Below are 17,500 nucleotides of genomic sequence, written 5' to 3'. Positions count from 1 at the left end.
AGTCATGCGTGCATCCGTTTTTACGTATGGGTGTCCCCGGGAACGGAGCCCACAACCCTGCCGGCGTGCTCTGCCACCTGAGCCACACTTGACTCTGTAACACTGTGACACATTATATGACAGCACTCTATGATCAACAACCATCACTAATTATGAACCTACAGTATAACCTTCAGATGGGAACATCCGTGTGGTAGAACTAACTACAGGGGGACGCCTCGTAGGGCAGCCACTGCTCAGCAGCCTGGTTGACTGTCACACCAGTGGAACAGGTAAGAGATTGAGGGAACGTTATAACAATGTTCAGTGTGTTGACTGATTGATTGACTGATGACATTTGTTGTCATTCTTTTCACAGCGAGACTCCAGTCTACCCGTTGTAAGATATCGTTCACTGAAGTCGTCTCTCTTTACTCCGCACATTATGAAGCCCTTTAGGGGAGACTGCCTGGGCATGGTAATTTGTCACACTATTGGCTAACGTCACTGACTGACAGACAGTAGACAGTTAGTAAATAGTAATCTCACCTACCTACAACTTGGCTTCAGAAGCACAATCCCCACTGCTGTAATCTCTTGTAGACAGACCACGTAGACACAAACGGTACAGTCGATCTGTCATGATACATCATGATGGTGAGATAACAAGCTGCATTAGTCCCAGTACTTTGGACAATTCACCATTTTGTAGGTGTTTGGAACTTTGGAAGGGGAGGGGACATTCGGCCTGTAAAGAGAGAGAGAGGGTGGAGCTCTTCGTTCCGGTTCCGCTCCTTTCTTCTCATAACACGTATGGACCCAGAATTTATTTGAGCATCTGACTAATTATGCAAGACTTTAGTAAAAAGGAAGCAGCGAGCAAAAGCCCTATCACCCCCTCCGTCACTGAGTGAAGCAACACATCACGAGTAGCACACACACACACACACACACACACACACACACACACACACACACACACACACACACACACACACGTCAATCAGCTGTCTCATCCTCTTCTACATCGTCTGCTGACAGAAATAACAGCTCATCTTCTCATCACGTCGGTCACTAGACAGGGATCATATGTAACACATGACTTGGATGTTTCATCTTCCTCTATATTATTCACTATCAGCCGTGTGTACACACACTCACACACACACGCGCACACACACACAAAAACACATACACACGCGCACACACACGCACACACACACACACGCACGCAAAAACACATAATGCATGCACACACGCAAAAACACACACACATGCACACACACACACGCACGTCGATGATATTGCTAATCATTACCATTACTTGAGAGCGCCTCCCTCCTCATTGAGTGCAGCATTCAGTCTGGTTTAACCAGGCTATCTTGCACACACCAAGCCAGGCTGATTAGTATCCAAGGTAGATTCAGGCGGTGCACAATCCATTGTATGTAGGTCACACAAGTATACAGTATATTAGAGAAGAGGAGAATCCCCCATCCGTCCTCCTTTTCTTTAGGCTAGTGCCGATGGGAATACCCAATTCATAGTGGGTGTGATATACACTTATATATACAGTAGATGAGGGATGCTATTTAAATGCAAATTCCATGTTTTAATTATTTTGTTTGGGTTAGCATTTATAGTTATTAATTGAGTTGTTTGTGTTAATTCACTTAAACAAATAAGATATTTGTAGCACTGTACATATCCATTTATGTAAGGGTATACATACTGTACATATCCATTTATGTAAGGGTATACATACTGTACATATCCATTTATGTAAGGGTATACATACTGTACATATCCATTTATGTAAGGGTATACATACGGTACATATCCATTTATGTAAGGGTATACATACTGTACATATCCACTTATGTAAGGGTATACATACGGTACATATCCATTTATGTAAGGGTATACATACGGTACATATCCATTTATGTAAGGGTATACATACTGTACATATCCATTTATGTAAGGGTATACATACGGTACATATCAATTTATGTAAGGGTATACATACGGTACATATCCATTTATGTAAGGGTATACATACGGTACATATCCATTTATGTAAGGGTATACATACGGTACATATCCATTTATGTAAGGGTATACATACGGTACATATCCATTTATGTAAGGGTATACATACTGTACATATCCATTTATGTAAGGGTATACATACTGTACATATCCATTTATGTAAGGGTATACATACTGTACATATCCATTTATGTAAGGGTATACATACTGTACATATCCATTTATGTAAGGGTATACATACTGTACATATCCATTTATGTAAGGGTATACATACTGTAGATATCCATTTATGTAAGGGTATACATACTGTACATATCCATTTATGTAAGGGAATACATACTGTAGATATCCATTTATGTAAGGGTATACATACTGTAGATATCCATTTATGTAAGGGTATACATACGGTACATATCCATTTATGTAAGGGTATACATACTGTACATATCCATTTATGTAAGGGTATACATACTGTAGATATCCATTTATGTAAGGGTATACATACGGTACATATCCATTTATGTAAGGGTATACATACTGTACATATCCATTTATGTAAGGGTATACATACTGTACATATCCATTTATGTAAGGGTATACATACGGTACATATCAATTTATGTAAGGGTATACATACGGTACATATCAATTTATGTAAGGGTATACATACGGTACATATCAATTTATGTAAGGGTATACATACTGTACATATCCATTTATGTAAGGGTATACATACTGTACATATCCATTTATGTAAGGGTATACATACTGTACATATCCATTTATGTAAGGGTATACATACGGTACATATCCATTTATGTAAGGGTATACATACGGTACATATCCATTTATGTAAGGGTATACATACTGTACATAACAATTTATGTAAGGGTATACATACGGTACATATCCATTTATGCAAGGGTATACATACGGTACATATCCATTTATGTAAGGGTATACATACTGTACATATCCATTTATGTAAGGGTATACATACTGTAGATATCCATTTATGTAAGGGTATACATACTGTACATATCCATTTATGTAAGGGTATACATACTGTAGATATCCATTTATGTAAGGGTATACATACTGTAGATATCCATTTATGTAAGGGTATACATACGGTACATATCCATTTATGTAAGGGTATACATACTGTACATATCCATTTATGTAAGGGTATACATACTGTAGATATCCATTTATGTAAGGGTATACATACTGTACATATCCATTTATGTAAGGGTATACATACTGTAGATATCCATTTATGTAAGGGTATACATACTGTACATATCCATTTATGTAAGGGTATACATACTGTACATATCCATTTATGTAAGGGTATACATACTGTACATATCCATTTATGTAAGGGTATACATACTGTACATATCCATTTATGTAAGGGTATACATACTGTAGATATCAATTTATGTAAGGGTATACATACTGTACATATCCATTTATGTAAGGGTATACATACTGTACATATCCATTTATGTAAGGGTATACATACTGTAGATATCCATTTATGTAAGGGTATACATACGGTACATATCCATTTATGTAAGGGTATACATACTGTAGATATCCATTTATGTAAGGGTATACATACTGTACATATCCATTTATGTAAGGGTATACATACTGTACATATCCATTTATGTAAGGGTATACATACTGTAGATATCAATTTATGTAAGGGTATACATACTGTACATATCCATTTATGTAAGGGTATACATACTGTAGATATCCATTTATGTAAGGGTATACATACTGTACATATCCATTTATGTAAGGGTATACATACTGTACATATCCATTTATGTAAGGGTATACATACTGTACATATCCATTTATGTAAGGGTATACATACTGTAGATATCCATTTATGTAAGGGTATACATACTGTACATATCCATTTATGTAAGGGTATACATACTGTAGATATCCATTTATGTAAGGGTATACATACTGTACATATCCATTTATGTAAGGGTATACATACTGTACATATCCATTTATGTAAGGGTATACATACTGTACATATCCATTTATGTAAGGGTATGCATACTGTACATATCCATTTATGTAAGGGTATACATACTGTACATATCCATTTATGTAAGGGTATACATACTGTACATATGCATATAACCCTGCTACTGCAGAGGAGGCTGGAATGGAATGCATTTTATGGTAGCAAGCAAATCAAACATATGGAAACCAGATGTTTGACTCCGTTCCATTGACACCTTTCCAGCCATGACAATGAGCCTGTCTTCCTATAGCTCCTCCCACCAGCCTCCTATGTGCTACTGTGAAGACTCCGTAGGAGACAATGTCCACTACCTTTGGCGTCATTCATGCTATCATGTGACATGGCTTTGTCTTGTCTGTGAATAAATCAGTGACTTTGCCCTCACAGACATATTCATTTCACCGCATGTACTGTAGTCATATATACGTGGCGGCTCGAGCTGAAAAGTACAACCCGGCACCACTGGAGAAATCTTTCATCTGCCATCTTGAAAGTGAAATGATGGTTCTTTGAAGAACAGCCCTCTGACTTACTTCTCTGTTAAATAACAAGTCGTGATACTTCTGACTAAAATTGTAACTGAAAATCGTGTTTATTCATTCGGTGAGTTTCTTATGTTCACAAATGGTTTTGAAGCATCGCCATGATTTTCATCATATCAACCAAAGAGTGTTTTAATATGTAAACATACACACCTCTGTGCTTGTGAATAGCTTGCAGATTTGTGTTAATCGCTTCCTCTCTCATGTGAACTAGCAACATTGCTGAAATGTCCAGGACGTTCAAAATAAAATGAAGATAGAAATGGAATGTCTAGAGCTGACTTGATTAGGTACATTGCATTCTGTTCTACGTAGACAGTCATTCCTGTTCTACACACAATATATTTTTATCGGAACACTCCTAAACATTTCACCCCCCTGAACAGGCCCCATATGTTGTGAGCCTGTGTTTCCCCACACAAACACATACACAGAATCTACCACCAGTTGTTTACAATGGAAATAGCTTGTGGAATCTAAAATGTCTTTCTCTCTGAGCCTGTGTTTTCTGTGGGGTGCTAGCTCTAGTCTGTGCACCACTCCAGCACTACAGCCTCTCTATAATGGATAGGCTACGCAGGTCGGCAGTCCCGATTCTGTCACTTCAACACTCCTCTGCTCGCAGCAATCCGTTTGAGCAATGAACGGCCTCTGCTAGGGGTATCCTATGGGGGCTTTGGGTTCTCTCTCTCTCTCTCTCTCTCTCTCTCTCTCTCTCTGTCTCTCTCTCTCTGTCTCTCTCTCTCTCTCTCTCTCTGTCTCTGCTTAGACGAAGACACGATTCTCTATGAAATGTTTAGATATATGGACTCTTAAATATGTCAGAGAGAAAGAGAGACGTGTTTTTGTAGCCTGTAATAGATTCAGAAGCTGCCTCAGTCTGGAAAGAGACGGCGTGTTTGAAGTGGTGTGTCTAGGAGATAGGAAGTCGGTAGCAGAGCAAGCAGAGAGATATGCCCACAACAACCATCACACCACCTGGTTGCTTCCAGGATCAATAAAAAACATCCAAATATACTTGCACTGTTGTGAGACTAGGCTATTTAAAGTGCTGGCTGATTTTGTTAGTCAAATAATGTGGTCGTTGACAATATGGTAGACTATTGTCAGTTTTTGATTTTGCCTCAACTTAGATCTCAGTATTGAGTATCAGAAGAGCAGAATATATTGTAGACACGCACACACACACACACGCAGGCAAGCACGTACGCACGCACACACACACACACACACACACACAGGGAAAGAGCCAGGCAGATCCATAGCCACTGGGTGTGTTATCATGTTACCTACAGGATCATATAGTGGGCAGAGATGACAGCAGATCCACATGTGGGGTCAAACCCCAGGTCTAATGTAGCCTGTCCTGGATTTGATAGAACCAAACTAGATGGTTATCTAAGCCTACTGTATATGTTCAGTCAGAGAGGCTGATGTAGGACATACAATGGTCTTCAAAGTGGTTGAACCTTTATTGTATGACAACAAAAACACAAAAGGGCTAAAATGAACACAGACACACACACACACACACACACACACACACCATCTGTTTGATTCCTAGAGTTGGCAGCTGTTGGGAACAAGGAGGCATACTGTCTAATCTCCTTATACCACCTATCAACTGCTGACTTACATACTCACAACTATTATTCCTAAAGTACATAGTAACATACTCACAACTATTAATCCTAAAGTACATAGTAACATACATACTCACAACTATTAATCCTAAAGTACATAGTAACATACATACTCACAACTATTATTCCTAAAGTACATAGTAACATACATACTCACAACTATTAGTCCTAAAGTACATAGTAACATACATACTCACAACTATTAATCCTAAAGTACATAGTAACATACATACTCACAACTATTAATCCTAAAGTACATAGTAACATACATACATACTCACAACTATTAATCCTAAAGTACATAGTAACATACATACTCACAACTATTATTCCTAAAGTACATAGTAACATACTCACAACTATTAATCCTAAAGTACATAGTAACATACATACTCACAACTATTAATCCTAAAGTACATAGTAACATACATACTCACAACTATTAGTCCTAAAGTACATAGTAACATACATACTCACAACTATTAATCCTAAAGTACATAGTAACATACATACTCACAACTATTAGTCCTAAAGTACATAGTAACATACTCACAACTATTAATCCTAAAGTACATAGTAACATACATACTCACAACTATTAATCCTAAAGTACATAGTAACATACATACTCACAACTATTAGTCCTAAAGTACATAGTAACATACATACTCACAACTATTAGTCCTAACGTACATAGTAACATACATACTCACAACTATTAATCCTAAAGTACATAGTAACATACATACTCACAACTATTAATCCTAAAGTACATAGTAACATACATACTCACAACTATTAATCCTAAAGTACATAGTAACATACATACTCACAACTATTAGTCCTAAAGTACATAGTAACATACATACTCACAACTATTAGTCCTAACGTACATAGTAACATACATACTCACAACTATTAATCCTAAAGTACATAGTAACATACATACTCACAACTATTAATCCTAAAGTACATAGTAACATACATACATACTCACAACTATTAGTCCTAAAGTACATAGTAACATACATACATACTCACAACTATTAATCCTAAAGTACATAGTAACATACATACTCACAACTATTAGTCCTAAAGTACATAGTAACATACATACTCACAACTATTAATCCTAAAGTACATAGTAACATACATACATACTCACAACTATTAATCCTAAAGTACATAGTAACATACATACTCACAACTATTATTCCTAAAGTACATAGTAACATACTCACAACTATTAGTCCTAAAGTACATAGTAACATACATACATACTCACAACTATTAATCCTAAAGTACATAGTAACATACATACTCACAACTATTATTCCTAAAGTACATAGTAACATACTCACAACTATTAATCCTAAAGTACATAGTAACATACATACATACTCACAACTATTAGTCCTAAAGTACATAGTAACATACATACTCACAACTATTAATCCTAAAGTACATAGTAACATACATACTCACAACTATTAATCCTAAAGTACATAGTAACATACATACTCACAACTATTAGTCCTAAAGTACATAGTAACATACATACTCACAACTATTAATCCTAAAGTACATAGTAACATACATACTCACAACTATTAATCCTAAAGTACATAGTAACATACATACATACTCACAACTATTAGTCCTAAAGTACATAGTAACATACATACTCACAACTATTAATCCTAAAGTACATAGTAACATACATACATACTCACAACTATTAGTCCTAAGGTACATAGTAACATACATACTCACAACTATTATTCCTAAAGTACATAGTAACATACTCACAACTATTAGTCCTAAAGTACATAGTAACATACATACATACTCACAACTATTAATCCTAAAGTACATAGTAACATACATACTCACAACTATTAATCCTAAAGTACATAGTAACATACATACTCACAACTATTATTCCTAAAGTACATAGTAACATACTCACAACTATTAGTCCTAAAGTACATAGTAACATACATACATACTCACAACTATTAATCCTAAAGTACATAGTAACATACATACTCACAACTATTATTCCTAAAGTACATAGTAACATACTCACAACTATTAATCCTAAAGTACATAGTAACATACATACATACTCACAACTATTAGTCCTAAAGTACATAGTAACATACATACTCACAACTATTAATCCTAAAGTACATAGTAACATACATACTCACAACTATTAATCCTAAAGTACATAGTAACATACATACTCACAACTATTAGTCCTAAAGTACATAGTAACATACATACTCACAACTATTAATCCTAAAGTACATAGTAACATACATACTCACAACTATTAATCCTAAAGTACATAGTAACATACATACATACTCACAACTATTAGTCCTAAAGTACATAGTAACATACATACTCACAACTATTAATCCTAAAGTACATAGTAACATACATACATACTCACAACTATTAGTCCTAAGGTACATAGTAACATACATACTCACAACTATTAGTCCTAAAGTACATAGTAACATACATACTCACAACTATTCAACTGTACATAGAAGTCTTCCACCCATGTTAGAGCCAATACAGTCTCTGCATAGTACTGTTTGTCAACCTTCTACAGCACTCATTTAAAACAACAATTATGCTGCTATTTAATAACCTAGGTCCTAGAGGTAAGCAATGTTCAATAATGTACAATTAACCAAATGATGAATTCATAATTCATCTTTATGGCATATATTCAGACCTGACATTTTCTAGGCTATCGGTATGTTGAGTCTGTGTCTTGGTTGCGGTAATGTGTCTCTTGAGAAAATTACAACTTGTAAAGTAGAGAAGATTTGATTGTGTTGTCGTTGGAACATTGTCTTGTTTTTACCAGTGATATAGAAGCAGTAGTGAGTGTGTGCGTGCGGGCCTACGTCCAGGCCTGTGGTATGAGTCATCCATCCTGGCCCTAGATTCTCAGAAACTCAACCTCTCTGCCATTCTAGCCAATTACAGCCCGTCTCTCAGGTTGTCATGGTGCGGCTCTCCATTGTCTGATTAGTATGCGTGAGAAACAAACCTGTAGCTGAGATTACAGACATTAATAGCATAGTAATGGCCAGATAAGTGGCTGGTTCATAGCATAATTAGCAAAGGGAAAAAACTAAAACGTCTGCACTGTGAGTGTCACAAAAAAAAAAAACGGTTTTAATCTGTCGTTGTTCATTGGCGCAGTTGAACTTACATTCCTGACACTTGAATTCTACACAGAAGCACATGGCTTACTTCCAGTATCTGTAGTATCTGAATCAATGTGTTTCAGTATCTTTCTTCTATCTCTTATATATCTAGACTATCTGCCTTCTACGTCTAGACGATCTGATTCAGTCCTGTGATCTTCTAGCAGCCGTCAGCCCAATCCCAACCGTGTCTGATTCCACATCCACTCCGTATTCCTATCTCCAGTGTCTTTCGTCAACGTGAGCTCTACACTCCCCTCGGACCATCCTCCCTCCTCCTCTGCCCCGATAAACTCTGCTCTGGCACCAGGGGACTTTATCTCCGTCCCCTCGTCCCGACCTGGGCGCGAACCAGGGACGCTCTGCACACGTCAACAGTCACCCTCGAAGCATCGTTACCCATCGCTCCACAAAAGCCGCGGGCCTTGCAGTGCAAGGGGAACCACTACTTCAAGGTCTCAGAGCGAGTGACGTCACCGATTGAAACGCCACAAGTGCGCACCACCGCTAACTAGCTAGCCATTTCACATCGGCTACACTTGCACACACTTATTATCAGCTGCGCTGCTTTTCTCTGGGGTCTGCGGCTCAATCTCATTTTGTCATTCCGTGATCCCTTTTGCATTCTATCTCCTCTCTTCCTTCTCAATTGTATTGGAGGACTTTCTTCCCCAAAGCATTTTGAGAAGGAGGCGAGGAGAGACGATGCAAGGAAAGATGAATTGAGAAAGAGTCGTCTTCGCTCCTATCTAGTAGTAGACACGAAAGGCCCTCGCTTCTATAGCTGCTACATTGTTAATGACCTCGCTGACTGCAGCCAATCATTTTCATCTCGGGCGCGGCCGCCACATCACATCTCACCGGCGTCGCCAGGCGCTCAGCTCGCGCTGTCGTTGCTAGGCTGTTGTACCTGCGTGCAGAACGACGCGCGCCATGGTTACCACGGCCTCCGTTCAGTTCCTGCAGCCAGAGCAGAGTTGTGCTCAGGTCTCCCACTTCTCTTTACGTGGACGTGCCACTGCTGCTGACAGCATAGACAATGAACAGGATCAGATTCACACAGCAGTTAAAGACGGCTATGGTTTATTTCATCTGTGTGTGGTTTAATAATGAACTTGAGTCATTTGTATTTTCATCATTTTTATCATCATGTGCTGTCGCCTTCAACGTGTTTCTTTGTTACCATTCTAATGTCATCATTTAACGCCAATTGCTAATGTTGATTGATTGAGAAATCATTGATTTGGCTGCAGGTCTTATCTTCCACCAGAGCAATTATGTGTGTGTGTGTGTGTGTGTTGGCCAGAACAGTGTGACTGATTAGTGCTGTGTCCAGCCCTGATTGTACTCTCCAACCATAACCAATCATTGCCTCATACAGACAGTAGCCCTCAGTAGTACTGGCTGGGGTGCTGGGGAACCGAGCAGAGTGGAGATACACAACTCAAATCGATCTAGGTGTAACCAGTGATCGATTGTTTTCATGTAACCTTTATACAGGTTCGTCTCATTGAGATACAATCTCTTTTGCAAGAAGGACCTGTCTGATGACTAACCTTCTCTGAGACTAAAGCCTTTAGTTCAGTGGGTTAACATAGTCTTCTGGGGCATCGGGTTCAAACACAATTACTTCCCTGCTTCCCTCACCAACCCTGTAACCCTATAGGGACCGTGTCCTGAGGCGCTATGAGAACCTGTCCCAGAGCTTTAAGACCAGCTACATAAGACAACAACCCCTGGGAAACATTGTCATTCTGTTCTCTTTGTGTATATGATCTCCCCTGTAAAACCCCTACAGCAGCCCCTATACTGTAAATCAGTCACTCTATAAATGACGGAGATATGTGTGTGTGTGTGTGTGTGTGTGTGGGGTGAGCGTGTGTGTGTGTGGGGTGAGCGTGTGTGCGTGTTAGGGCTGGGAATTGCCAAAGACCTCACCATACAGCATTATCACGATATTTAGGTGCCGATACGATATGTATTACGATTCTCACCATTCTATATGTATTATGATTCTCACCATTCTATATGTATTACGATTCTCACCATTCTATATGTATTATGATTCTCACCATTCTATATGTATTACGATTCTCACCATTCTATATGTATTACGATTCTCACCATTCTATATGTATTACGATTCTCACCATTCTATATGTATTACGATTCTCACCATTCTATATGTATTATGATTCTCACCATTCTATATGTATTACGATTCTCACCATTCTATATGTATTACGATTCTCACCATTCTATATGTATTACGATTCTCACCATTCTATATGTATTACGATTCTCACCATTCTATATGTATTATGATTCTCACCATTCTATATGTATTACAATTCTCACCATTCTATATGTATTGTGATTCTCACCATTCGATATGTATTGTGATTCTCACCATTCGATATGTATTGTGATTCTCACCATTCTATATGTAGTGTGATTCTCACCATTCTATATGTATTACGATTCTCACCATTCTATATGTATTGTGATTCTCATCATTCTATATGTATTACGATTCTCACCATTCTATATGTATTGTGATTCTCATCATTATATATGTATTACGATTCTCACCATTCTATATGTATTGTGATTCTCACGATTCTATATGTATTGTGATTCTCATCATTCTATATGTATTGTGATTCTCACCATTCTATATGTATTGTGATTCTCACCATTCTATATGTATTACGATTCTCACCATTCTATATGTATTACGATTCTCACCATTCTATATGTATTGTGATTCTCACCATTCTATATGTATTACGATTCTCACCATTCTATATGTATTACGATTCTCACCATTCTATATGTATTGTGATTCTCACCATTCTATATGTATTACGATTCTCACCATTCTATATGTATTGTGATTCTCACCATTCTACATGTACTGTGATTCTCATCATTATATATGTATTGTGATTCCCACCATTCTATATGTATTGTGATTCTCACCATTCTATATGTACTGTGATTCTCATCATTCTATATGTACTGTGATTCTCATCATTCTATATGTATTGTGATTCTCACCATTCTATATGTATTGTGATTCTCACCATTCTATATGTACTGTGATTCTCATAATTCTATATGTATTGTGATTCTCACCATTCTATATGTACTGTGATTCTCATCATTCTACATGTACTGTGATTCTCACCATTCTATATGTATTGGGATTTGATACTGCGATTTTATTGTGATTTTGTTGTTGTTCCAAACATATTGCTCACTATTATGACTGCTGCAGAGAGACAGGGGAGACCATGGATCAGTCATGGAAATAAACATGCTGAAAACATGTTGGCTCACTTTTGAAGAAGAAGATGGAGAACAAGCTATAGGTGGAAAAATACCAGAGTTTTGGCGCAGGTACAGCCAACTAGCGCTAGCAACAACAAAAAAGTCTCATCAATACTTGGACTTAAAGTATCGATATAATATTGTCCAAAATAATATTGCGATATGTAATTGTATCGATTTTTCCCCCCTATCACTAGTGTGTATGTGTGTGTGCGCCTGCATGTGTGCGATTGTGCGTGCTCAATATTTGTCATTGAGAAAAGGGTTCCTTGAGAGCCATAGCACCGTATATATCGTTGTGACAAAACACAGACATACTGCCATCTAAGCCCGACACAGCAATGAAAAAAACATCTATCCTCTACCTTTCACTAGTCAGTGCAGCATAACTTAACCACAGGCTGACTGGCGGGCTCTTCCATTTACTCTAAAAAAACAGGGGTGTTTGGTGGGGGAGGAGAGTGAGAGGGAGAGTGGCTGTTGGGCTGGTTACACCCCTCCATCTGCTCACAGTGTGCTGGGCTGCTGCTGCTTCCACCATCCTGCGTCTAATACAAACCCTTAGTCCCTTGTTTTTATGGCTGAACACCTGCTTATGTCTTTCTCCTTGTAGCGAGCCCATTCCTCCTATTCTGTCGTTCCAGTTCAGCAGTATTGTTCCCAATTTCCATTTAAAGAAACTCACAGGGAAGCAGAGTTTCTCCTTGCATTCCTCCTGGACTCAGTCTTTCCTTTACACCCCTTCCTTCAAAAACATGGTTATTCATGTTTATGCTTAAGACATTTAAAGGGAAGGGGAGTTTGATCTCTCCTCTCCCAGTCCAGTTATGTGCTTCCTGGTGTTGTGGTGTCTAGTAATGGACAGGAGGAGTTGATCATCATCAGAAGAACAGAAGGAATGAGACCAGGGGCTGCCGCGCTCTGAGAGAGAGAGAGAGAGATACGGATGTGAGAGCTGAATGAGAGGGAGGCGTGTGAGTGCCAGAGAGAGTAGTGAGAGAGGGGTGTGAGTGCCAGAGAGAGTAGCGAGGGAGGGGTGTGAGTGAGAGTTTGAGAGAGGCGGCACAACACTGAGAGCGGACTTCCCTAGGAGCTGCTCACTGCTACAACGCCACAACTCACAGCTAGGGGACAAAACACACCCCAACACACTCAGACTGTACACACACCCAGCCGAGAGGAGGCTTTATACACTTCTGACCGAGAGGCTTTGTGAAATTTCCGTGTATTGATATCGAAGTGGACACAAACCCAGTCACAATGGAAGAGAATATGGAAGAAGGACAGAATTCAAAAGGTACGGTGTAAAATATATATGTATTCTTTTCATGTAAATATCTCGGAGCTAATCCATGTTTCCTTTGTGCTGCTGCTGCTGCAACTGTATGTACTGTATGCCGATGTTACACACTCTCTCTTTGACACAGACGTGTATTTGGATGCTGCCAAGCAGAGAATAAGCTACTGATGCAGACAAAGAAACACATGGATTGTAATTACTTGAGTGTTTTTGGGAGATTTTTATTATTGATTGTCATCATCGTTCAGAGCTCAATTGAATTGCGCTGGTTTTTATTGTGATTTGAGCGGAGCTGTTTTGAAAGGTGGAGGGAGGGGAGGATGGAGGGAGGGAGAGAGAAGGAGGCGGGTGTTTGTTGAGTGGTTGATTGGAGGGGGGGGGGGGGTCCGTGGGAATTGTCTTGTCTTCTGCTTGAACGCTTGTCTTGACGGCTCACAAGAGACAGCAGAGAAGTGAATTGACTTCCCTCCATCCCTCCCTCCTTCTCTCACTCTCTCTATTTTCCCCCGGGTATGGCAACAATGCGGCCATTACTTTGCTATCTAAGCTCAAATCATCTCAAATCAGATTAGCACGCCTGTCTGTCCTCCTGACCCTTTGACCCAGTAACAGTTGTTTGTTTAGTGGCGGGGTTGCTGCATGGCTGCTGTTCCATTCATCTCATTTAACGGCACTGTGCTGGAGGATGGGCGGGTGTTGTCTTGTCGAGGGGGATCAACAGAACACGTATGCAGCGCTAGCTAAGACTATATACCCATTATGAATAAAACATGTGAATGCATGGTCTGTTATGGAGATGGAATGAACATTTGGGACTGTTTTTATAGATGACGCACACTCTTAGCCAATCAGAGCAAAGCATGGGGAGCCATCTTTATCCCAAGCAGATGCTTCCCTTCCCCTCCCTCTCCTCACCTCCCCTTTGCCTCCTCGCCCACGCCGCTTTCACATACACAATTTACACATATGAACCACATACCCCTGCCCCGTCACTAAAAACAGGTTACAAAAGGTTACACGTGGGGTTGGAGTGTAGAGAGAGAGACAGAGGGGGAGAGAGACAGCGATAACCTTCCATAACAAAGTCATCACCTACAGAGAGATGAACCTGGAGAAGAGTCCCCTAAGCAAGCTGGTCCTGGGGCTCTGTTCACAAACACAAACAGACCCCACAGAGCCCCTGGACAGCGACACAGAGAAAACAAAAAAGATAATTACTTGACACATTGGAAAAAAAATTACAAAAAAAACAGCGCAAACTAGCATGCTACTTGGTCCTAAACAGAGAGTACACAGTGGCAGAATACCTGACCACTGTAACTGACCCCAAATTAAGGAAAGCTTTGACTATGTACAGACTCAGTGAGCATAGCCTTGCTATTGAGAGAGGCCGCCGTAGGCAGACCTGGCTCTCAAGATGTGGACACTGCCCACAAAATGAGGTGGAAACTGAGCTGCACTTCCTAACCTCCTGCCAAATGTATGACCATATTAGAGACACATACTTCCCTCAGATTACACAGATCCACAAAGAATTCTAAAACAAATCCAATTTTGATAAACTCCCATATCTACTGGGTGAAATACCACAGTGTGCCATCACAGCAGCCAGATTTGTGACCTATTCTTTTGGGACTTGTGTGAGTGTAATATTTACTGTTCACTTTTCATTGTTTGTTTCACTTTTGTTTATCCATTTCACTTGCTTTGGCAATGTAAACATATGTTTCCCATGCCAATAAAGCCCCTTGAATAATTTGAGAATGAGAAAGAGGGAGTGAGAGAGGGGGAAGGGAGAGAGAGAGAGAGAGAGAGAGAGGGAGGGAGAGAGAGAGCGAGCGAGAGAGAAGGAAAGAGAAAGAGGGGGGGATAGGGGGAGAAAGAGAGTGAGGGAGTGAAGGTTCCCTGCCATGGTCATTGTCCTCCCAGTGGTCCCTGGTGTGTATTTAAGTAACTGTTCTGCTGCCCGCTCATTAGTCCTGACCCACTTCTGAAATAGAGAGAGAGAGCATAAAGAGGGAGATGGAGAGAGAGAGAGTGTAAAGAGGGAGATGGAGGGGGAGAGAGAGAGAGAGCGTAAAGAGGAAGATGGAGGGGGAGAGAGAGAGAGCGTAAAGAGGGAGATGGAGGGGGAGAGAGAGAGAGCAAGTGAGAGAGAAAGAGGGGGGGATAGGGTGAGAGAGAGATTGAGGGAGTGAAGGTTCCCTGCCATGGTCATTGTCCTCCCAGTGGTCCCTGGCGTGTATTTAAGTAACTGTTCTGCTGCCCGCTCATTAGTCCTGACCCACTTCTGAAATAGAGAGAGAGAGCATAAAGAAGGAGATGGAGAGAGAGAGAGCATAAAGAAGGAGATGGAGAGAGAGAGAGAGAGAGAGCGTAAGGAGGGAGATGGAGGGAGAGAGAGAGAGACCGCGTAAAGAGGGAGATGGAGGGGCAGAGAGATAGAGCATAAAGAGGGAGATGGAGGGGGAGAGAGAGAGAGAGCGTAAAGAGGGAGATGGAGGGGCAGAGAGATAGAGCATAAAGAGGGAGATGGAGGGGGAGAGAGAGAGAGAGCGTAAAGAGGGAGATGGAGGGGCAGAGAGAGAGAGCATAAAGAGGGAGATGGAGGGGGAGCGAGAGAGAGAGAGAGCGTAAAGAGGGAGATGGAGGGGCAGAGAGAGAGAGCGTAAAGAGGGAGATGGAGGGGAGAGAGAGAGCGTAAAGAGGGAGATGGAGGGGGAGAGAGAGAGAGCATAAAGAGGGAGATGGAGGGGGAGAGAGAGAGAGCGTAAAGAGGGAGATGGAGGGGCAGAGAGAGAGAGAGACAGCGTAAAGAGGGAGATGGAGGGGGAGAGAGAGAGAGCATAAGAGGGAGATGGAGGGGGAGAGAGAAGCGAAGCGTAAGGAGGGGAGATGGAGGGGCAGAGAGACGAGAGCGTAATATAAAAGGGAGATGGAGGGGGAGAGAGAGAGAGCGTTAAAGCGGAGAGGAGATGGAGGGGAGGAGAGAGAAGAGAGAGAGGTGTAAAGAGAGTGAGATGGAGGTGGCGAGAAGAGAGATGAGCGTAAAGAGGGAGATGGAGGGGGAGAGAGTAGAGAGAGCGTAAAAGAGGGGAGACATGGAGGGGCAAGAGAGAGAAGAGCGTAATAAGAGGGGATGGAGGGGGAGAGAGAGAGAGCGTAAAGCGGAGATGGAGGAGGAGGGAGAGAGAGCGAGAGCGTTATAAAAGGGAGATGGATGGGGGAGAGAGGAGAGAGCGTAAAGAGGGAGATGGAGGGGAGAGAGAGAGAGCGTAAATGAGGGAGATGAGAGGGGGAGAGAGATGAGAGAGCGTAAAGAGGGAGATGGAGGGGGAGAGAGAGAGAGAGAGCGTAAAGAG

General features: G+C 40.4%; 1 protein-coding gene across 4 annotated transcripts in view; it reads left to right on the top strand.

Annotated features, from left to right (window-relative positions):
* Positions 1 to 17,500, top strand: part of LOC109894747 (neuronal membrane glycoprotein M6-a) — a 78,396-nt gene that overhangs the window by 11,081 nt on the left and 49,815 nt on the right. The window contains exon 1 of one of the 4 annotated variants that reach the window (XM_031828406.1): positions 13,351 to 14,135. The exons of 2 other annotated variants lie outside the window; for them this stretch is intronic. In XM_031828406.1, coding sequence (XP_031684266.1) covers positions 14,099 to 14,135 — 37 coding nt within the window. In that variant the 5' untranslated portion in view covers positions 13,351 to 14,098. Of the gene's footprint in view, positions 1 to 13,350; positions 14,136 to 17,500 lie in introns of those variants that run through there. One more of the 4 variants, XM_031828408.1, reaches the window with a different exon arrangement.

This window comes from Oncorhynchus kisutch, linkage group LG7 (assembly GCF_002021735.2).
Source record: "Oncorhynchus kisutch isolate 150728-3 linkage group LG7, Okis_V2, whole genome shotgun sequence".
NCBI lineage: Eukaryota > Metazoa > Chordata > Actinopteri > Salmoniformes > Salmonidae > Oncorhynchus > Oncorhynchus kisutch.
The sequence above is the reverse complement of the archived record's forward strand: the minus strand, read 5'-3'. Positions and strand labels throughout refer to the sequence as shown.